Raw genomic sequence first — 19,473 nt, 5'->3', positions numbered from 1 at the left:
TTGTGAAAGCTGCATAGCATGCTAACCAAAGTTTTTTCCCCTCCCTCATGTGACAGTTAAAGAGCATGGTTTTAAATCATGCTTCAGAGTACACTGGTAGATTTTTTGCTTTCCTGCTTGCAGCTCTTCCCTTTTTGATTCATGACCTATTACTTAAGTGGATCCTAAGACATAGAGTACCAGTGGACTTATGACCCAGACTACATAATCTTTGTAATGGGCTGGCTGCTTTCCTGGACCTCAACAATGATTTTACTTTTCCCTTCACGTTCCAAAGGAGAAACTGTCTAAAAAGTTCAATCTGAGGTTGTTTAAGTCTATGGCCATAAAAGCCAGACCTCTAAAAAGAAATAGACTTTTTCTAAGAGATAGGGCACAACACATTTTCTGGCTCTCATCCAAGCAGCAAACAGCTTGACTTCTTGGATTCAGTTTTCACTTCTCTATACCATACATTATTGTGTTGCACACATAGAATTGTGATTTTGTGACATGTAGAGCTAATTTTAAGTTGTGTAAAAGTAATGAAAACCTTACCTATATATAGTACCTTCTTGCTTTAAGTTGGTACATGAGCTTGGTCTTCCTTAGGCTTTTCTCACTAGCCATTAGCCCCACAATCATTCAACAAAATAGTTTACAAAGTGTCACATAACTTCTGGTTTCCTTATGACTATCTGAAGAACCCCAGATGCTGAGCATTGCTGAATTGGGTAAGTGTCCCCACCCTACCCCTAAATTATAGCAAAGTCTCGTCAGTGTTTTCTATTAAAATGTTAAATGTAGTTAAAAACGTGACTAAAACTGGGTTTATTTTCAATCATGCTTTATGCTATTTTTAGTACATAAATGAAGAAGGAAATCAAATTTCATGTAAGTGCCTTAAAAATTTTCATGAATTTCTCTGGGTATCCAACTTGGCAACTGCCACGGATTCAGACTTACTGAAGAGCTATTAAGATATTACAAGCTAATATTACTCAGCATAAATACCAAAATGACTGAAAGCTAGGAATCCTAGAGGTTAGTTCTAGCACCTTCACTGAATTTAAGTGGTAAGTTATTTTACCTCTTTGGGCCTCAATTTCTTCATCTACAAATATGAGTTTTTAGCTAGATGTCCTAAAAATCCCTTTCAGCTCAAACATCCCATTTTTTTTAACATATTAAAATACTCTGCCAAGTAAAACCACCAATATGTTCAGTATTTTTTTTCAGAATCTAGAGTATACCATAAATAGCACCTCATTAATATTTGCAGTATTTGTAAGAAAACAAAAAGGTATCTTTTTTTTTTTAAGATTTATTTTAGAGAGAGAGAGAGAGAGCATAAGTGGAAGGGGCAGAGGGAGATGGAGAGAGAAGCTCATTGAGACTCTGCACTGAGCTTGGAGCCTGATGCAGGGCTCAATCTCACAACCGAGATTACCACTTGAGCCGAAACCAAGAGTTGGATGCTCAAAAGATTGTGCCACCCAGGTGCCCCAAAAAGGTTATTTTATCTTTATATGCAACATTTTCAGTTATGAACTGGGACAATAATTTATAAAAGGTCACAAAACTATAATATAATGAGAACAATGATTCTAATTTCTTGATTGTAGTATTCTATTCACTATACAATCTTTGTTGCTGTTTTGTTAGATTTACAAAGGATTACATTTTAACCCTTCTCACCCTCAATCAACCAATCTGCTCTCTAATGTACTCAAAACTACCCTGCTCAATTCCTGCTTGAAGTCTCTGTTTCATTCTCTTTGTCCCTTAACTTTCATTGGAATAATTACCAGTGATACTTTATCACCTATTTCCTAGAGACATGCCTTAGACTTCTGAATATAGTATTTGTATCATTTTCTACATAATTTCTATTAATTTTCTAATAAATTTCAACCACACACACAGAAATATCTGTCACTACCATCTCTACATTGACCAGTATCTGCTTGGAGTTTGTACCTTTAAACAGACCCAGAACATCGTAAATATCAAATGACTGAAAAGGACATCAGAGATTTTTTTATACTATTTGCTTCAACAGTTTGGGACCTTCCTCTTTTGGTGGCCTTTCTCACTCACATTCCCTCTAGGACTCCCAAGTTCTTGATCCTGGAAATCAATTTATGAAATGAGTATTCCAAAGATTTGGCTTGAATGTCCCTTCTGCTTAGGGGCTTCCCTAAAAATATCCTTGCCTATCTGAGGTCTCCAAGACATAAGCACTCTGGCCCACCTGTCTGACCAGAACTTCAACCAAGTCCATTTGCTACCATCTTCCTTCACAAGTTTTCAGACTTGTCCTAAAACTAGCAAGCACAGAGACACTGTTAATTCAACATGTACAAGTGAGAGGCATACTCTGCTCCATGGATTCAGAAAAGAGAGGGGAGGAGGCAAATTCTAACTTCCAATCAATTCCAGCCAATAGCAGAGGTGAAGGAGATATTATTCACCTAATTTCAGACACTCTCATCTCAAGTCTTTCTGGGAGACACCACCTATTCCAGGAAAAGAATTAGAAAAAAAACTGGAGAAAGTAGAGTTTCCTTTACATGTAAAAACTGCCATGGATACCCAAGAGTCCATGACTCTCAGACCTCAAAGGGCTAAAATAATGTGGCCAACATGACTTGTTAAAATACTTAAATTCTTCTGTACCACTTAGCATACAGTTATCCTCAGCCCTTTCTAGTGTGCAGCCCAGCCCCTTCTGTAGGACCCCCATGGACCCACCAACAGGTTTGTGACTGGCACCACAAAGGGCCCATAGGTTTCCTCTCTAGCACAGTGACCAGACTCATTATGACCATTATTGCCTGTGCAATCAATCCTCAAAAATCTTGCCTCCGAACATTGCTACTGCCTCCCTTCAGGGATGGACCACCCGCATCTCCCAAAGGCAAGCCTGTTTTACATGCTTTTCCCACGCATTCCTAGGGAAACTCAAGTGGGTCTTGACAAGGAACAGATCTGGAACCAGCAATCAGCCAGCCAGATCCTGATCCTCATCCCTCTGCCAAAGCTGGCCTGGAAGACAGTGGGACATGAGATACCAGTTGCAGTACCACTGGTCTCAGCAGGCCCTTTTGGCCCCCTGACCAAAAGGCTGTTACTACTCACCATTGATTCTCTTCAGAGTTGCCTTCATGTGGTTACTTAGGAGAACTGCAACTTCCCCCAGAATTTTGACTGACAGAGCCAGAAAGAGAGCAGATGCACAAGCTGGTCAACTGACCACACCATTAAATAATTTGAACATTACCTCTGCAAAAACACATATGCAAAACCTCTGGGTTTTGACCACCCTTTTGACATACCTGAGACTCACTTCTGGTGAGGGAAAACCAAGACACTCATTGACGGTACCAAGGAATGGGTCATTTAGTTAACATGCCACCAGATTTCAAAATCTGACTATATACTCAAGAGCCATCTTGTAATGATCCCCTCACTGAAAGCATATTTTCATCAATAAAGAACACTCAAATCTATCAGCTACCCTAAGAATGTTTTTTTTTTTTTTTAAGATTTTATTTATTTATTCATGAGAGACATAGAGCGGCAAAGACACAGGAAGAGGGAGAAGTGGGCTCCATGCAGGAAGCCTGCTGCGGAACTTGATCCTGGGAGTCTGGGATCACGCCCTGAACCAAAGGCAAATGACTCAACCACTGAGCCACCCAGGTGTCCCAAGAATATGGGTTCTAACCTGACAGCACCTTCTCACTATTCTTGCCCGAGATTTGACTGCCATCAGCCCAAGTTAGGGTGAGTAGGGCTAAGTAGGGGTGTGGTGAGGAATCCATACAAATGGAAGTAGATCTGTGCTTACCACAGACAAACAAGGCCTTTTTCAAATAACTAAAAAAAGTTCAATTGAATAACATACTTGGTGATCCCACATCTCTGGCAGATGGTCATTATATTCACTTCCAGGGTGCAGCTCAGGTCCTCCAGAATACAGAGAGAGAAACATAATATGAATTCAGGAGAATCTCATCTTCTTCTATTAAATGCTGGTGCTTTTAGTAGGAGAAGAGAAACGGAACAACAAGTAACACTGGCTCTACCAAGACAAGGTTAGCCTTCATGCGCTAACTATACAAAAAGGCTAATCATTCCACCATCTTTTAGTCAATTCAGAGAGACCCCCTTGCTCCAAAGTTTTTTGTTTTTTTATAACCTATGTATCGGACAGCTAAAATAATCCAGGTGATTTTCTGTCACATGATCTGGAAAACCAGGCAACAACAGAGGTCATTCTACCGTGTTCCACCCAAATCCTTTGTAACCCTCTGGTCACCACTGAAACTAAAACAAATAATCAGATTTTACCAACCAAAAGACTGACCAAGTTCCAGGTCACCCCGGAGTGGCTCCACAACAGCAGAATGCTGAAGAAGAAATGGCAGAGACCACATTATCAGAATAGCCACTCGTACTTACCAATTGAGTGAGCCCCACCGCAAGTTTTATGCCTCTGTCAAACCACTGCCTTAAGAGGCTGCCTTAGGTCATTCCACATAATCAACAAACATGACAAAATGTTTGGTGGCTTTCCAACTAACTGGTAAGATGTCCACATTTGTTTCCTTCTATTACCACTCTCACTGTGAAGTATAATCATTCCAAACAGTGTTACTCAAAAGGATTATCCATACTGATGCCAGTCCATAAACAGTGTGCTACTAGTCCACAACTATAGAAACTGAGAGTAAGGTTTTAAAAACTTTTACAGCTGGGCAGCCCCAGTGGCCCAGTGGTTTAGCGCCTGCCTTTGGCCCAGGGCGTGATCCTGAGGCCCGGGGATCGGGTCCCACGTCGGGCTCCCTGCATGGAGCCTGCTTCTCCCTCTGCCTGTGTCTCTGCCTCTCTCTCTCTGTCTCTCATGAATAAATAAATAAAATCTTTAAAAAAAAAAAAACTTTTACAGCAATCTGGATTTTTATATCTGTTGAATTAATAAAATATTTTATTTATATTTAATTTTTTTCTATAACTCATTTTACTGAGCTATCAGACTGTGATAGATTAGAAATTTTTAAAAACAAATCTTTCACCAGTTTGAAAGGTACCTATCTAAAATAAATGCAACTATATAATATTTCTCTCATGCCCATTATTTTATCTATTCAGCAAATCCTGCCAACTCCGCTTCAACAACTCTCACCTACACCTTTACCCCATGGTTGAAGTCATGGTCATCTCTCACTTGGATTATGACAAGAGCCCTGCTTCCCTTCTTGCCTAAAACTGATTCTCAAGGCAGCAGCCAGAACTGACTTGTGTAACTCAAAACACAAGTTGTGAGTTATACTCAGAACTCTCAAATAGCTTCCCATCTCAAGGGGAGTAAAGACCTATGTTCCTCCAATAATTTATAAGGCCGATGTTATATTGTTGCTTCTTCTTTGAGTCTCTTCTACTATTTTGCCCTATGATCACTTGGCTCCAGGCAAATGGATCTCCTGCTAGTTCCACAGGAACCACACTAAGCCCAGTCTCACCTCATCTGGGCCTTCACTTTGCAGGATCCACTGTCTGGAATGTTCTTCCCTCACTGCTGTCTTGGCTAATTCACTCTACCCAAATGTCACCTCTTCAGTTAGGCCTTTACTGATGACTACAGGTTAAGTGGCACACATTCCCCTATGCCCCACTCTCCTTGTCCCATTTATGCTGTTTCTAATTTTTCCCATAGCACTTATCTAAACTTGACCTATTGGATACTTGTTTATTGGTATAGGGTCTGCTTCTCTACACTGACTCCAGGGGGGGCACAAGATTTGTCTGTTTTGTTCACTGCTGTATCTCTGTCACCTAGAACAATGCCTCCTGGCACATAGTAGGCACGCATGAAATACAGTTGAATAGATACATGCATGAATAAATGCATTACTGTTTCCTGCCTGATCCCTTGGCCACTCAGGTGGTATTGCCTACAAGCCCTTGCCAAAATCCCACTTTTAAATTAGGCTTAGGCCTCAACTCCTCCAGGAAGACTTCCCCAAGTCTAAGTCTTCACATTTCATGGACTACCAACTCATTAACTGAGCAGTGGAAAAGCAGAAAATATTTTATTGCCTCATTACTGATTTGTATTTCCCAAACACATTCCTCCAATCAGAAAACACCATTCCATTCTCAGTAGCTACTGCTTCCACCTATTACCCTACTGCACGGAGTACTTCTGCTGCATATCTGCATAGATTGTTCCAAGAGTCATGATATACCTGATGTACTTAGGAGAAACATGAAGCACTCTGATATGCACTAGGCAAGGCAATTCAAGGAAACCTTGTTTTCCTAGTTCAATTCTGTAACCTAAAATTAATCCATTTCCTACCAAGAATGATGCAGCTAACAATCAATAAAGCAGGCCTCCAGCATTTCAACACCACTCATGATATCCTTGTATGCAGCCTTAGTTACTAAGTTCTATTTCACTTTCTGGTTTTGTCTTTCAGTTTACCGCATCTTTGCTTCATATTTATTTACTGAACTTATGTTTCCTCAGCATAATGTTAGTGTTTTCTCAGACTTATAGTTAAGACCCATTATGGCTCTTTTTTCCTGCTGTGGGCAAGATGCTCCACTGAGCTTCAGTTCTGGAGACCTACTATTGGCTCTGTGCTCTCAGCAAACCCAATAACGTAGCTCCTATAAATGGAGGAATCATATAACCAAACACACGTCTTGAACATTCCACATTATTTCCATACCACAGAATTTACTGACATCCTACTTGGGAAGTCTCAAGATTAATTAATTAAAAACTGCTTTTTCTTCTAATTTCCCTTCTCCATTCAATGCTATTTGTCCTGCTTATGAATAATGTCATTTTTCTATAAGCAAATTGTTTCTAAATACACTAATTTTTTTTACTTCACTGTAAAAGTACATAATAATCTGAGTCCAAAAGAATGGCAGTTTATAAATAATTTAGAATGCTATCATTTATAAAAATACAATCAGGGGCACCTGGGTGGTGCAGTTAAGCATCCAACTCTTTATTTCAGCTCAGGTCACAATCTCAGGGTCCTGAAATGAATCCTGTGTATGGTTCCATGCTCAGCAGGGAGTCTGCTTGAGATTCTTTCCCTCGCCCCACCCCCACCCACTTGTGTGTGCTCAAATAAATCTTTAAAAATAAAATGAGGTACTAATTACATCTTAAAATATTACAACCTGCCTCTTACCTTCCAACTTATATCTTCTTCCTCTTTGTCTAATAAATCTTGCGACTCTTTATCACTTCTCTGATTGTATTATACAAATAGAAAATGGACACTCAAACTGATGTTCCCATTTTGAATAACTCATTTCATAGAAGCTCAGACTACAATAACTGTTTCATACAACTACAGGTAAGCTGATACCATACCATGACAGGAACATTACCTGAAAGTTCATGTATGAAAAACAAGGGGAAAATTGTCTCCACGAAGACAAGGAGGAGGTTGAAAAGGCTCACTACCTTCCTAATGCTTTTTTTTTTTCTTCCTAATGCTTGACATTAAAACAAAACAAAATCCTTCTTCTTTTAAAGAAATAGGTTTGTGTGGTCTTGCCAAGACACTACTCTGTGAAACTGGTCATACCAAATTTATCAGTAAAAATGGGAATATTAAATTGATTAGATCATACCAACAATCCATACAACACAGATGAATTAATAGTGCTGATATACATAATAGAAAGGCACATGTATCTTCAAAATTTGTTTTCAGCTGTTTTACAGCTTAACTCAAGTGCCTATACTGATGAGAAATACGAAGATCTTTGATAAATAACCTTCTTCCACATATCTCTCAGCATTTCTAACTAGTATTAAAAAATTGGTTTATTTCCTTCTCTGCCTATTCCTAGTATATATCAAAAGGAGGTAAAATCATCAAGAGGTAAAATAAAATCACAGAATTTCAAGGCTAACAAAGAGCTATTTCAGCTGAAACTCTAACACACCCATCTCGTTTTTTCCACTCAATAACCCTATATTGTAGTGAGAAAGTATTATCCTTAATTATGGGGGCAAGTTTCAGAAAGTTAAGTGGCTCACCTAAGCTGTAGTCAGAACTGCTACTGTTATGTTCTAATTGCGCAATTTCAAAATCTGTGCTCTATACAAGTGGAGGTTTCTGTTCTTCACAACAATCCCTAGGGTACCTTGAAGGAACAGTCTAAAACACAGAACTCTATCATACTGTGAACATCTCCAGTGTCAGGCAATTCATATTTCTGAATGAAATACATGCCATTTTCAGAAAGCTTTGAATTAAAAATTAAGAACCACTGATCCAAATATCCTTATTTTATACACATGAAGGAATTGCAGAAGAGAGAAGGAAATGTCTCACAAATGCTCAACTAGCTAAATGTAATAGCTGTGCATTAGTTTGGTAAGGCTGTGACAAAGTACTACAGACCGGGTGGCTTAATCAACAGAAATTTATTTTCTTAGAATTCTGGAGGTTTCAAGTCTGAAACTGAATTGTCACCAGTGTTGGTTTCTTCTAAGGCCTCTTCTCCCCTTGGCTGACAGATGGCTGTTTTCCTCCAATGTCTTCAACATGGTCTTCCTTTTGTGTCTGTGTCCTAATATACTCTTTTTATAAGGATACCAGTCATATTAAATTAGAACCCATCCACATGACTTTATCTTAATTACCTCTTTAAAGGCCCTATCTTCCAATAGCTACATTCTAAGGTACTAGGAGTTAGGACTTTAGCATATATATTTAGTCCTGTAACATTCTGCTTTCCGGTCCCCACAGTTCACCCACAGTTCATGGCCTTCTCATACGTGAAACATATTCACTGCATTCCAACAGTTCCTAAAGTCTTAACTCATTCCAACATCAACTCTAAGTCCAATACCTCAACTAAATATCATTTAAATCAGATATGGGTGGACTTGAGTTAGGATTCATCCTGAGGCAAAATTCCTCTTTTACTGTGAATCTAGGTAAGTTATCTGCTTTCAAAATACAATGGTGGGACAGGCATAGGATAGACATTCTCATTCCAAAAGGCAAAAATCAGAAAGAGGAAAGGGGTAATGGGTCACAAACCAGTTCAAACCTAACAAGGCAAGTTGCATTAGATTTTAAGGCTAAAGAATCCCTCTTTGGCTCCATGCTTGGTCTTCCAGGTGAAGGCCCTGCCTTCTGGGCCTACAGCATTCTGATCCCACAATAGCAGTGGCGGCCCTGTCAGTTTCTGAACTGCCTCCAGGGCTATCCTTCTATGTTCTTGAAAGACATACATGATCACAGCCAGCTGGCTCTACCAACTGGTCTCAAGAAATCCCAGAAATCTAAGGGCCTCCCTTCATTTCAGCCTGTTTTATCCCTTTTAGTCCAAGCTGTTAGTTTCTGCTAGCATAATCTCATCTCTATTTCTGCTGAGGTGACTTAATGGATGCCTATGTCACAAGACCGTAATCTCTTCAGCAAATGGTTGTCTAGCAGTAACCTATATGTTATCTCCAGAACACATACTTTCTAACTTTTCACAATAACCATAGGCTGAGAATTTTCCACATCTTCAAGTTTGGTTCCTTTGTGCTCAACAATTCCTTCCTCAATTTCTCTCTCCTCTTGCATTTTTCTATCAACAAGGAGAAACGAGGCTGTGGATCTTAACACTTTGCTTAGAATTCTCAGCTAAAGATTCAAGTTCATTATACAAGCTCTATTTCCCACAAAACACTGGAATACAATTTAGCCAATTCTTTGCCACATTCTAACAAGATTGCTTTTCACGCATTCTCCAATAAGATTTCCGAGGCTTCACTAAAGCATTTTTCTCATTTCTACCAAGACTTTGTTTGTGATCCAAAACAACAGAAACCATCTCTTTTCTTTCACAGCCCTTACTTAGCACATTTCTGCATTCACATTTCTACCTACAATCTCCCAAGGCAACCCTGGCTTTTTCTAACATGCACCTCAAAATTCTTCAAACCTCTACCATAACTTAGCACCAAAGTCACTTCAATATTTCTAGGTAGTTATTAGAGCAGCATCCCACCTCCCAGTACCAAAATCTATGTTAGTTTGCCAGATCTACAAAGTACCACAGACTGGGTGGCTTAAACAACAGAAACTAATTTTCTCACAATTCTGGAGGTTCAAAGTCCAAAATGATGGTGTCAGCAGGGTTGATTTCTTGAAAGGTCTCTCTCCTTGGCTTTTAGATAGCAGTCTTCCTCCAGTGTCTTCACAAGGTCTCCCATTTGTGTGTGACTATCTTAATCTCTTCTTATAAGGTCACCAGTCACATTTGATTCAGGCCCAGCCACATGTAGTTACTGTTAAAGGCCCTATATCCCAAAATATTCACATTCTACGTACTGGACTTCAAAAACATGAATTTTAAGCAACACAATTCAGCCCACAACAAGCTGAAGCTACTCATATTCACTTATTGTATAAATATGGAATATCACTCTTTCCTAACCACTGTCTAGCTGATGACCACATATGTAAAGGTGAGGAAAACAGATCCAATGTCTGACTCAAAATATGACTTAAAAATACGGAGGGGAAACAATCATATATAAATTAATAAAGTACATGAAAACATATACCATGTATTTTGGTCCGCACCAACCTATGTCCAAAACTTCTCTGAAGAGCTCAAATCTGAAGGATGAGTATGGAAGGGGTGTGTGCACACTGAACTTTCCAGGAAGGGAAACTGAACAGAACAATCAAGAAACTGAGAAGTGGCCAGTAGGGCTGTAGTACAAAAAGTAAGAATAATAGTAAAACATGAGGTTGGGCAGGAAGGTAGGGGTCACATCAACCAGAGTCTTAATATCACTGCACAGTTTTTGGTCTTTAGCCTAACAGCAATGGGAAGCACCTAAAAAGTTTTACACATTATATTTTTATTTTAAAGGTTCTACTTCAGCTAGGAGGATGCTGGTAATGCTCCATTTCTTGAGTAGAGTTCTGTTTACATGGATATGATCACTTTGTGAAAATACGAGCTATAATTTAAGCACCTTTCCGTATGTCCATTATACTTTAGTCTGCTTAGAATGTGCAAAGAAAGGGTTAGAACAAAGCAAGAATTGATGTGGGGAATGTGGGGACTCAATTCTCAGTAAGAGATAATTCAAAGTAGATGATAATTCAAACTAGAAAGATGGCAGTCAAAAATGGATAGATTCAAGAGATATTTAAGTAGCAAAATCCACAGACGCTGGTTGACGGATTGAATATGAAGGGGGAAAGGAAGCATCAAAGAAGACTCCCGAGTATCTGGCTTGCAGAAATGGATGGTATATCTATGTATTATATAAGGAAATCCTAGAAATCCAGAAATAGGAGAGGTCCCTGTCCAATTTTCCAGACTTAAAAGTAGAAATATTAGGTAGGCAGATAAGTAAACAGGCTGAAGCTCAAACCAGGTCTTTTTTTTTTTTTTTTAAAGATTTTTATTTATTCATTCCTGAGAGACAGAGAGAGAGAGAGAGAGGCAGACATAGGCAGAGGGAGAAGCAGGCTCCATGCAGGCAGCCTGATGTGGGACTCGATCCCGGGTCTCTAGGATCACGCCCTGGGCTGAAGGCAGGCACTAAACCGCTGAGCCACCTGAGCTGCCCAGCTCAAACCAGGTCTAAGCAGAAAATACATTTATGGATCAATACTATTAATTACAAAAGCTGTGAGCACAAAATCCTTCAGCCAATATTTAATGAGCTCCTATAGACACTGGTCTAGATTCTGCAGATACAGCTGTGAATAAAATAAACAAGTTCTCATGGGACTTATATTCTTTTTCAGGAAAACCCCCAACAAATCAGTACCAAATAAGGTAACTTCAACTACTAGTAAGTACTATGATGAAAACAAAATGCGACAACGTAGTTAAGAGTGACAGGTCTATTAAGATTGAAATAATCAGGGAAGGCATCTTGGCAAAGGTGACATCTGAGGTGAGACCTGAATGTTGAAAACAATGCTAGGTAGAAAAGAGTAGGATAGCATTCTAGGAAAAGAGCTAATGCTTAAAGCAAAATCAAGCTTAGCATGTCTGAAGAACAGACAAAAAAGACCAGTATAGATGGAAGGGGAGAGTTGCGTAAGTCAGGATCAGGGAAGAAGTGGAAGGGAAGTGATGTAATTTACATTAAAAAAAATTTTTTTAATTATAGATTAGTTGCTCTGTGGATAAAATTATAGGGTGACAAAGAAAAAAGTAGGAGACTACCATGTGTGAGAAATGATGTAATCTTATGGAGAAAGCTAAGAGTAAAAAGAGAAGATGGTCTAGAACTAAAACTTAAGTAATTCTAAAAAGCAAAAACCAAGAGGAAGAGAAGGCAGCAATTGAGACTGAGAAATACTCCTAGAGATATGAACAAAAACCTTATACAGGAAAAACATACTAAGGAAAAAAGTGGTCAAGAGTCAAATGCTGAGTAGTTATAGGACTGAAAAAAGCTAATCAATACAAGATCTACTTAAGATCTACTTAGAATGATAGAGGAATAAACTAAAATGGAGTGGGCTGATAGTATCAGAAACAGTTGAGGGGAGAATGACAATAGTCACAGTTCTTTAGAGGAGTTTGGTTGTAAAGGAGAGGTGTCAAGAAAGGCAGGCTTTAAGAGATGAGACTTGATCATGTCTGAATATGGACAAAGATGGCAAGACTTAAGTTACAAAGAGAAGAAATAACTGACAACATATAAAAATTCCTAAGATAGTAGTATGAGGTGCAATCCAGAACACAGGAGTTTAGATTGGAGGAGGGCTACCTTCTCTACTGAAGTAGAAAAGAAATGGATACAAATGGAAGAGGAACTCAAGGGCAGCCCAGGTGGCTCAGTGGTTTAGCCCCGCCTTCAGCCCAGAGTGTGATCCTGGAGACCTTGGGATCGAGTCCCATGTCGGGCTCCCTGCATGGAGCCTGCTTCTCCCTCTGCCTGTGTCCCTGCCTCTCTCTCTCTCTCTCTCTCTCTCTCTCTGTCTCTCATGAATAAATAAAATTAAAAAAAAAAAAAAAAAAAGGAAGGGGAACTCATATTGTATGACTCTTACAATAACGTGTTCTTTTCACTAAAATTATGCCATGAATATGCTGGAAAGTGTTCTAAGTAGGACAACAAACTAAAGAAAAGCTAAACTGAGATTACTTAAGCTAAAGAAGGCAAACAATAACTCAATATATATTATTTTTCAAATAAAAAAACAATTATATGAAGATATGTATCAGTACCAGCTATTCTTTATGCTGAATAAAGATAAATGTATTCAAAATGAAAAGAGATCAAGCACTTGATTTTTTTTTATTAGGATCACAGTTCTTTGAAGAAGGGTTCTGAAAAATGACCACTTTAGGATAAATACGTGAAGTATTTTTCTCAGTTTTTTGGGAATTCTGCAAAATCTTAAAGCAGAAAGCAGGGAGAATAATCTTTAAGTAATTGTAAAAGAAATGGATAATCAAAAGCCTGAAGGTTGCTTTAGTTGTCCGTATTCTAAGATTTAATTTCTTGACCATAAATCATGAAATAAAAGGTTCTGATGGTATTAGATATGTCAAGTTAAATGGATGAGCATTTAACTGTATACTCACCTCTAGCAAGTATCAAACCCAACTAATTCACAATCCATCTCCATGTTTCCTAATTACAAACTATCCTATAAAGTTTTAGATCAATTGTGTCCTTAATATAAAAAGGTTATTAATTGTTTTAGGGAGAAGACTGTCTAAATTCAACAAATATTTTATTGACTCTTTTTGAAGAACAAAGATCCAAAGAGACCCAGTAGTGACCAAGAATGACAAGAAACACCCTGTTTTGTGGCACTTAGGATACAAGATAATCTTTTTAAATAACTTAGGCTACTGGATTTTGAAAAGCAAAGATAAAACAGGCAGGGAGAAATACTACTTTTGACCAGGATCCTTCCAGCTTTAACAATTTCTTTCCTATCATTCCCTGGAATATTTTTAAAAATAGGGTCTTTCCCTCACTAATCTTAATTCAAAATGTCTAGCCCAGACCCTATCATATTTCCTGTACATACTTCAATGTACTTATATTTGAATTAAAATGTTTTAGCCACATCTTTGCCAGTGTTACACATTGTACTAGATTCCAATAATCTCAATTCCATAACATGCTGCTTTCTAGGTCCCGAACTATTTTAATCGATTGATGAAACTAATGCTATTTTTTTAAGAAGCCTTCTTTATTTAACAAAAATTCTACCTCTGATTTCACATTTTACAATTTTTAAAAATCATAATCTACTCTAGGGATTAAGAAAAACCAAACAAGATCCAGTCCTTCTATTTTTTAGGTTAACTAAAACAAAATAAGGCAAATATTCAACAGCAAGAATTCTTCACTCTGTACTTAAAGGTTTTCCTTGTAGAATCTAATTAACTCAATATATTATTTATATAGTAAACTTAGTAACTGGCTCTTTTATTCTTTAATTTTGAAAAATTAAACAATGCAGAAGAAAAAGATGCTATTACAAAAGAAAGAAATGCTGAATTCTTCAGAAATTCAGAAAACTGAGGTAATTTCCACAATATCTATTATAGCACACTTACAAAATATGTGAACATTAAAAGAAAAAAATTAAGACTACTTACACACAGTGCTGATCTATTCTGGGAAGTACTGCCTCAAAATCAGCAAAACAAACAGCTTATATAATTTAACAAACCATTTATTGAATACTACACATTTCAAAAATGAATTAAATTTAAAAATTAAAATAAATGGAAACATTAAAGCACAACAGCATATATAAAAATTCAATTGAAAAGATGTTGCTGAAATATGATTATCAATTATATCAATGCATACTTTGTAGAAAACATTTAATACTAAACAGTATCTCTACTTTGTCTTGACTTTTAAAAACAGGACTCTAAATAAATGGCCACTTACAAGTTTCTTCACTCAACGTCGTTGATAAATCAACATCCCTTCAACCCTACAAATTCAAAAGTACCATTAAAGATGCACTCAACTCTTCACCTGAAATTCTTTCCTACCTTAAAAAAAAAAAAAAGGCTATATTGAAGATAATGTTTAAAAAGATAACTATGTTTAAAGGATAAAATGGGCTATAGTGAGGAATATGTCTGAACTAGATTTGGAATCCAGTTACATCTCCCCCCAGAGAAATTATGCTGGAGAACTTGTTTAACCTAAGTTTTTGTTTCCTCTTCTTAAAACCCTTATAGGGCTGTTATGAAAACGTGGAGCCTGTTAACAGTCACAGTTACAACAGAACCTGGCATTGACAGGCATTAAATAAATGGCAGCTATTAAATGAACATTATTATATTAAGGCTCGTTGCTATTAAATTCCTACTGCACACTGTAGCAGCATTGCACAATATGAAACACTTGTAGAGGTTGTCAAAACAAGCTATTAGCTTCCCTTAAAAACTACTCAGTTCTTTAATAAGGGTGGATTGGAGAATCATGATGTAATAGTGAATTCTACACTACTGAATTCCCAACTACTACTTACCAACAAGTCTATCATGATGCTTAAGTATTATAAAATAAATTTTTCTCGAATTCATACATTCAAACACTATTTATGTTTATGGGATTCTTAACCAATGAGTAACACATTGTTAGAATTTTATAAATCTTTCCAAGTAATTTCATATCTAAGTTCTTACTAAACTGCAGTCAGGAAACCAACTGCAAAGCTTCTAATCTATAAATGTAACGCAGTTAACTAAATAAGGTTCATAAGGAACAATGAGTTCAGTGAAACAGGAGGGAAAAATTTACCTCCATTTTGGTCAGCCACTTACCATCCCATCATCTTCATTAAAAATGTTATGCAGTTACACAAGGATGGCTGAGCAGAAAATGGACAGAAGAAAAAGAAAATGTGTACAGGAAAAGAAAGAAACAAGAAACATGATTTCTAATACTATTAAGACAAAAAAAAGAGAAAATAATAAATGCAGAGGAAGAACCCACAATCCCTTCCCAAAATCAAATTCCACTTTGTTATGCTAAAAAAACTGAAGAATTCAGGATTATAATTAAAGAGACACTACAGAGCTGTACAACTGTAATAACAGCTGTAGATGAACTAACCCAAGGGTAAAACTGATTTTATATGTCCTCTGAAAATGCAGGACAAGAAAATCCAAATAAAGCATATTTCAATGGACTCAACTTCACAATTTTAAACATAAATGAACAGATTATTATTTTTCTTAGTTACTAATAAATTAAAGGCAAAAGCACCTAGATCATCTTAAAAATCTCTCAGTCTTCCCACTAATTTACAAAAAGCTCAATTAAAGATAATTGAAATATTTTTACAACTGGAATACATTCCTAGATAAAGTCTTCAGTTACTCACCAAAGTAGGGATAATGCTTATTAATGCGATAGTGTCTTGCTCTAAGATTAGCAGACAAACTATTAACTATAAAATAATCCATTTTATATTACTTAAATTTAAGACAGCTTTGAAGTTAATAGGGCCTATAGTGGGAAGTGTATTATAATATGTGATTACTACAATTATCACACCTGGAACCCAACAGGGTTATCATTCAGAGAACAAGATTTGTTAGGAAAAAGGAGAAAGAAAAGACTATTTCTAATCTAAATGATTATAATAAACTTCTATTATATGCACCCAAAAGTCAAAATTTTCCAACAGACACCTTTTCCACTTTGGTTGAGGCTCTTTTTTCAAAAAGTTATTTATGCTTTTTCCCTTTGTTTCTATACATAATTTTACAGTGACAATGTATTAAGAATTTCCACAGGAGATATATTAAAAACTAAGCTTATGGGACACCTGGGTGGTAAGTGGTTGAGTGTCTGCCTTTGGCTCAGGGCATGATCCCAGAGTCCCGGGATCAAGTCCCACATCGGGCTTCCTGCATGCATGGAGCCTGCTTCTCCTTCTGCCTATCTCTGCCTCTCTTTCTGTGTTTCTCATGAATAAATAAATAAATCTTAAAAAAAAATAAAAAAATAAGCTTACAAATATATATTCTATTACAAAAATTATGCCTTTTAGTGTTGTCTAAATAAAGATATTGAATGTAAATGATAACCATTCTATTACAAGTTTTCTGAACCAAGTTGCTAACATCATCATTATAAAATTTTCAGGGTTTGCTCTGCAATGTAAAACCATGCAAAAAGTGAAAATTTTTAGGCTTAAAATACTTAGCAATTTAAATCAATTGAATTAATTTTAAATGTGAAAAAAGGGATCAAAAAGACACAGGAGAAAACCACTAATTACTCCTCTTTCAGAACCCATTACATTCAACAAACTTAATAGTACCTTTTACCTCCTATTTTAAGAAGAAATCTGATATACATATAGGGAGATCAATTATTTTAACAATATTTTAATCTTAAAAATAAAAATTGGTATGCCAATCTTAATTTTGTGAAGAGAAAGAAAACCATCACCAAAGATATTCATTAACCTCTTAATATACTCCCTCCTTCCTCTGTAAATTCACAAGAATTACAGCTAACAATTTTAATGGAAAAAAATGTTTTATTTATAAATTGAAACCTGTAAAATTTAACTTTATTTTTTATTTTTTTATTAAATATTTTATTTATTCATTCACAAGAGACACACAGAGAGAGAGAGGCAGAGACACAGGCAGAGGGAGAAGCAGGCTCCATGCGGGGAGCCCGATGCAGGACTGGATCCCGGGACTCCAGGATCACGCCCTGGAGGCCGAAAGCAGGCTCTAAACCGCTGAGCCACCCAGGGATCCTAAAATTTAACTTTAAAACCACTACCTCAAGCTTCTTTTTCGGCTACCACCAAATATTTATTCTGAATGGCCATTGTAACAAAAACTTAACAATACTTTGTCATGATTCTAGACTAGTGTTACTCGACCTAATGGGTTCCAAATGTTAAAACACACACACACACACACACACACTCACTCACTCACACTCTCTCTCTCTCTCTCTTCAGCCCTAATAACAAATTCTCAGTTACTACATTCATATTAGAATATTACATAAAATTTCAAAAAAGACTAGCAAACCTATCCGCTCAAGGCACTAATATATAAATAACCACATTTTTTCAACATTTCCCAAAGAGAACTACCAATTTTCTTTATAAATACTTAAAAAACCAAGCTCAGAAAATCAGACATTTTCCCAAAATAAAAACTCAAATGTGGTCAAAATAAATATTTCATATCCTCTGAAATAATGCACTCTTTCAAAACTTACCTATACATAAAACTAGAAAATTCTACAATCTATATTAATTAGGTAAAAAATAAACTTCAAGTACTTAAATCCACCTATTGTTCCAACAAAAGGCAACCCAATCTTTTGTAAACAATTGTACATTAAAATAGACATAAAATATTAAAAAGTTAACATTTTCTCCTGAAAAGGTGAATACTAAAAATAAAGATTATCTATTTAAAAATCAAGTTCAACTTAATAACAGTAAAAAAAGAAAAATAAATAACAGTAAGTATTTTTGCTAGCAGGATTAGGACATATAGAAAACTATAAATTTGCTTATCAAAAAGGAAGTGATTTTTATACCAAGCCTATGAAAAAACAACTTACATTAAGCTATATTCTGCTTAACTAAATGAATTTTATCTTATTAAATATGACTAATGCTTCATTTATTCTTTGGGATGGAGACCAATTCAGAATGGGGCAGAGCAACAGGAAGCTATTTCATTAGGAATATAACTGGAAAAAAAATAAATTAAAATAAAATAAACCAAACTCAAGAATATGAGTAGAAGAAAAATTTGATGAAATACCTCTCTAATCAGTAAATTTCTGATTTTTTTAAAGATTTGTATAGACCTTTAAAGTCAAAGCAATGAAAAAATTAAAAAATAAAGTCAAAGCAATGACTTGTAACAGTGATTTTGGTATCTTTTATTGTGTATTCATGCCTAATTGTTATTATTCAAAGAATTAAAATAAGCTAAATGGAGGAGGTATTAATTTAATATGCTTAGAGGAACTATTAATTTTTCTGTCTTTAAAAAAACAACTTTTGGGATGCCTGGGTGACTCAGTGGTTGAGCGTCTGTCTGCCTTTGATTCAGGACATGATCCTAGGGTGCAGGATCGAGTACCACATCAGGCTCCTTGTGAGGAGCCTGCTTCTCCCTCTGCCTATGTCTCTGCCTCTCTCTCTGTGTCTCTCATGAATAAATAAATAAAACCTATTAAAAAAAAAAAACTTTCAGAATCTTAATTCCCTTGCCTCATTATGGATTTATACTAAAAAAAAAATCAGGAATTAGTAATGATCTCTGCATGATTATTTAAGTATTCAGAAGTACTAAAAGATGAAATTGATCCATAATAAAATCTGGAAATTTATTTCAGACTTACTGTCTAACATGACATATTTCTTTATAATTTGTACCTTTCAAAGACATTTACCTCCTTAAAATAAATTTGGCTAATGAAGCATT

The 19,473-nt window shown here is 36.4% G+C and overlaps 1 protein-coding gene across 11 annotated transcripts in view; it reads right to left on the bottom strand.

The window, feature by feature from the left end:
• N4BP2L2 (NEDD4 binding protein 2 like 2) overlaps positions 1 to 19,473 on the bottom strand; it is a 72,885-nt gene that overhangs the window by 33,182 nt on the left and 20,230 nt on the right. The window contains exons 7-8 of one of the 11 annotated variants that reach the window (XM_038573327.1): positions 15,814 to 15,860; positions 14,685 to 14,972 (exon numbers count right to left, since the gene is read on the bottom strand). The exons of 9 other annotated variants lie outside the window; for them this stretch is intronic. In XM_038573327.1, the coding sequence (XP_038429255.1) occupies positions 15,839 to 15,860 (22 nt within the window). In that variant the 3' untranslated portion in view covers positions 14,685 to 14,972; positions 15,814 to 15,838. Of the gene's footprint in view, positions 1 to 14,684; positions 15,861 to 19,473 lie in introns of those variants that run through there. One more of the 11 variants, XM_038573326.1, reaches the window with a different exon arrangement.

Source organism: Canis lupus, chromosome 25 (assembly GCF_011100685.1).
Source record: "Canis lupus familiaris isolate Mischka breed German Shepherd chromosome 25, alternate assembly UU_Cfam_GSD_1.0, whole genome shotgun sequence".
Lineage (NCBI taxonomy): Eukaryota > Metazoa > Chordata > Mammalia > Carnivora > Canidae > Canis > Canis lupus.
Note: the sequence above shows the minus strand (reverse complement) of the source record. Positions and strands in the feature narration are given on the sequence as shown.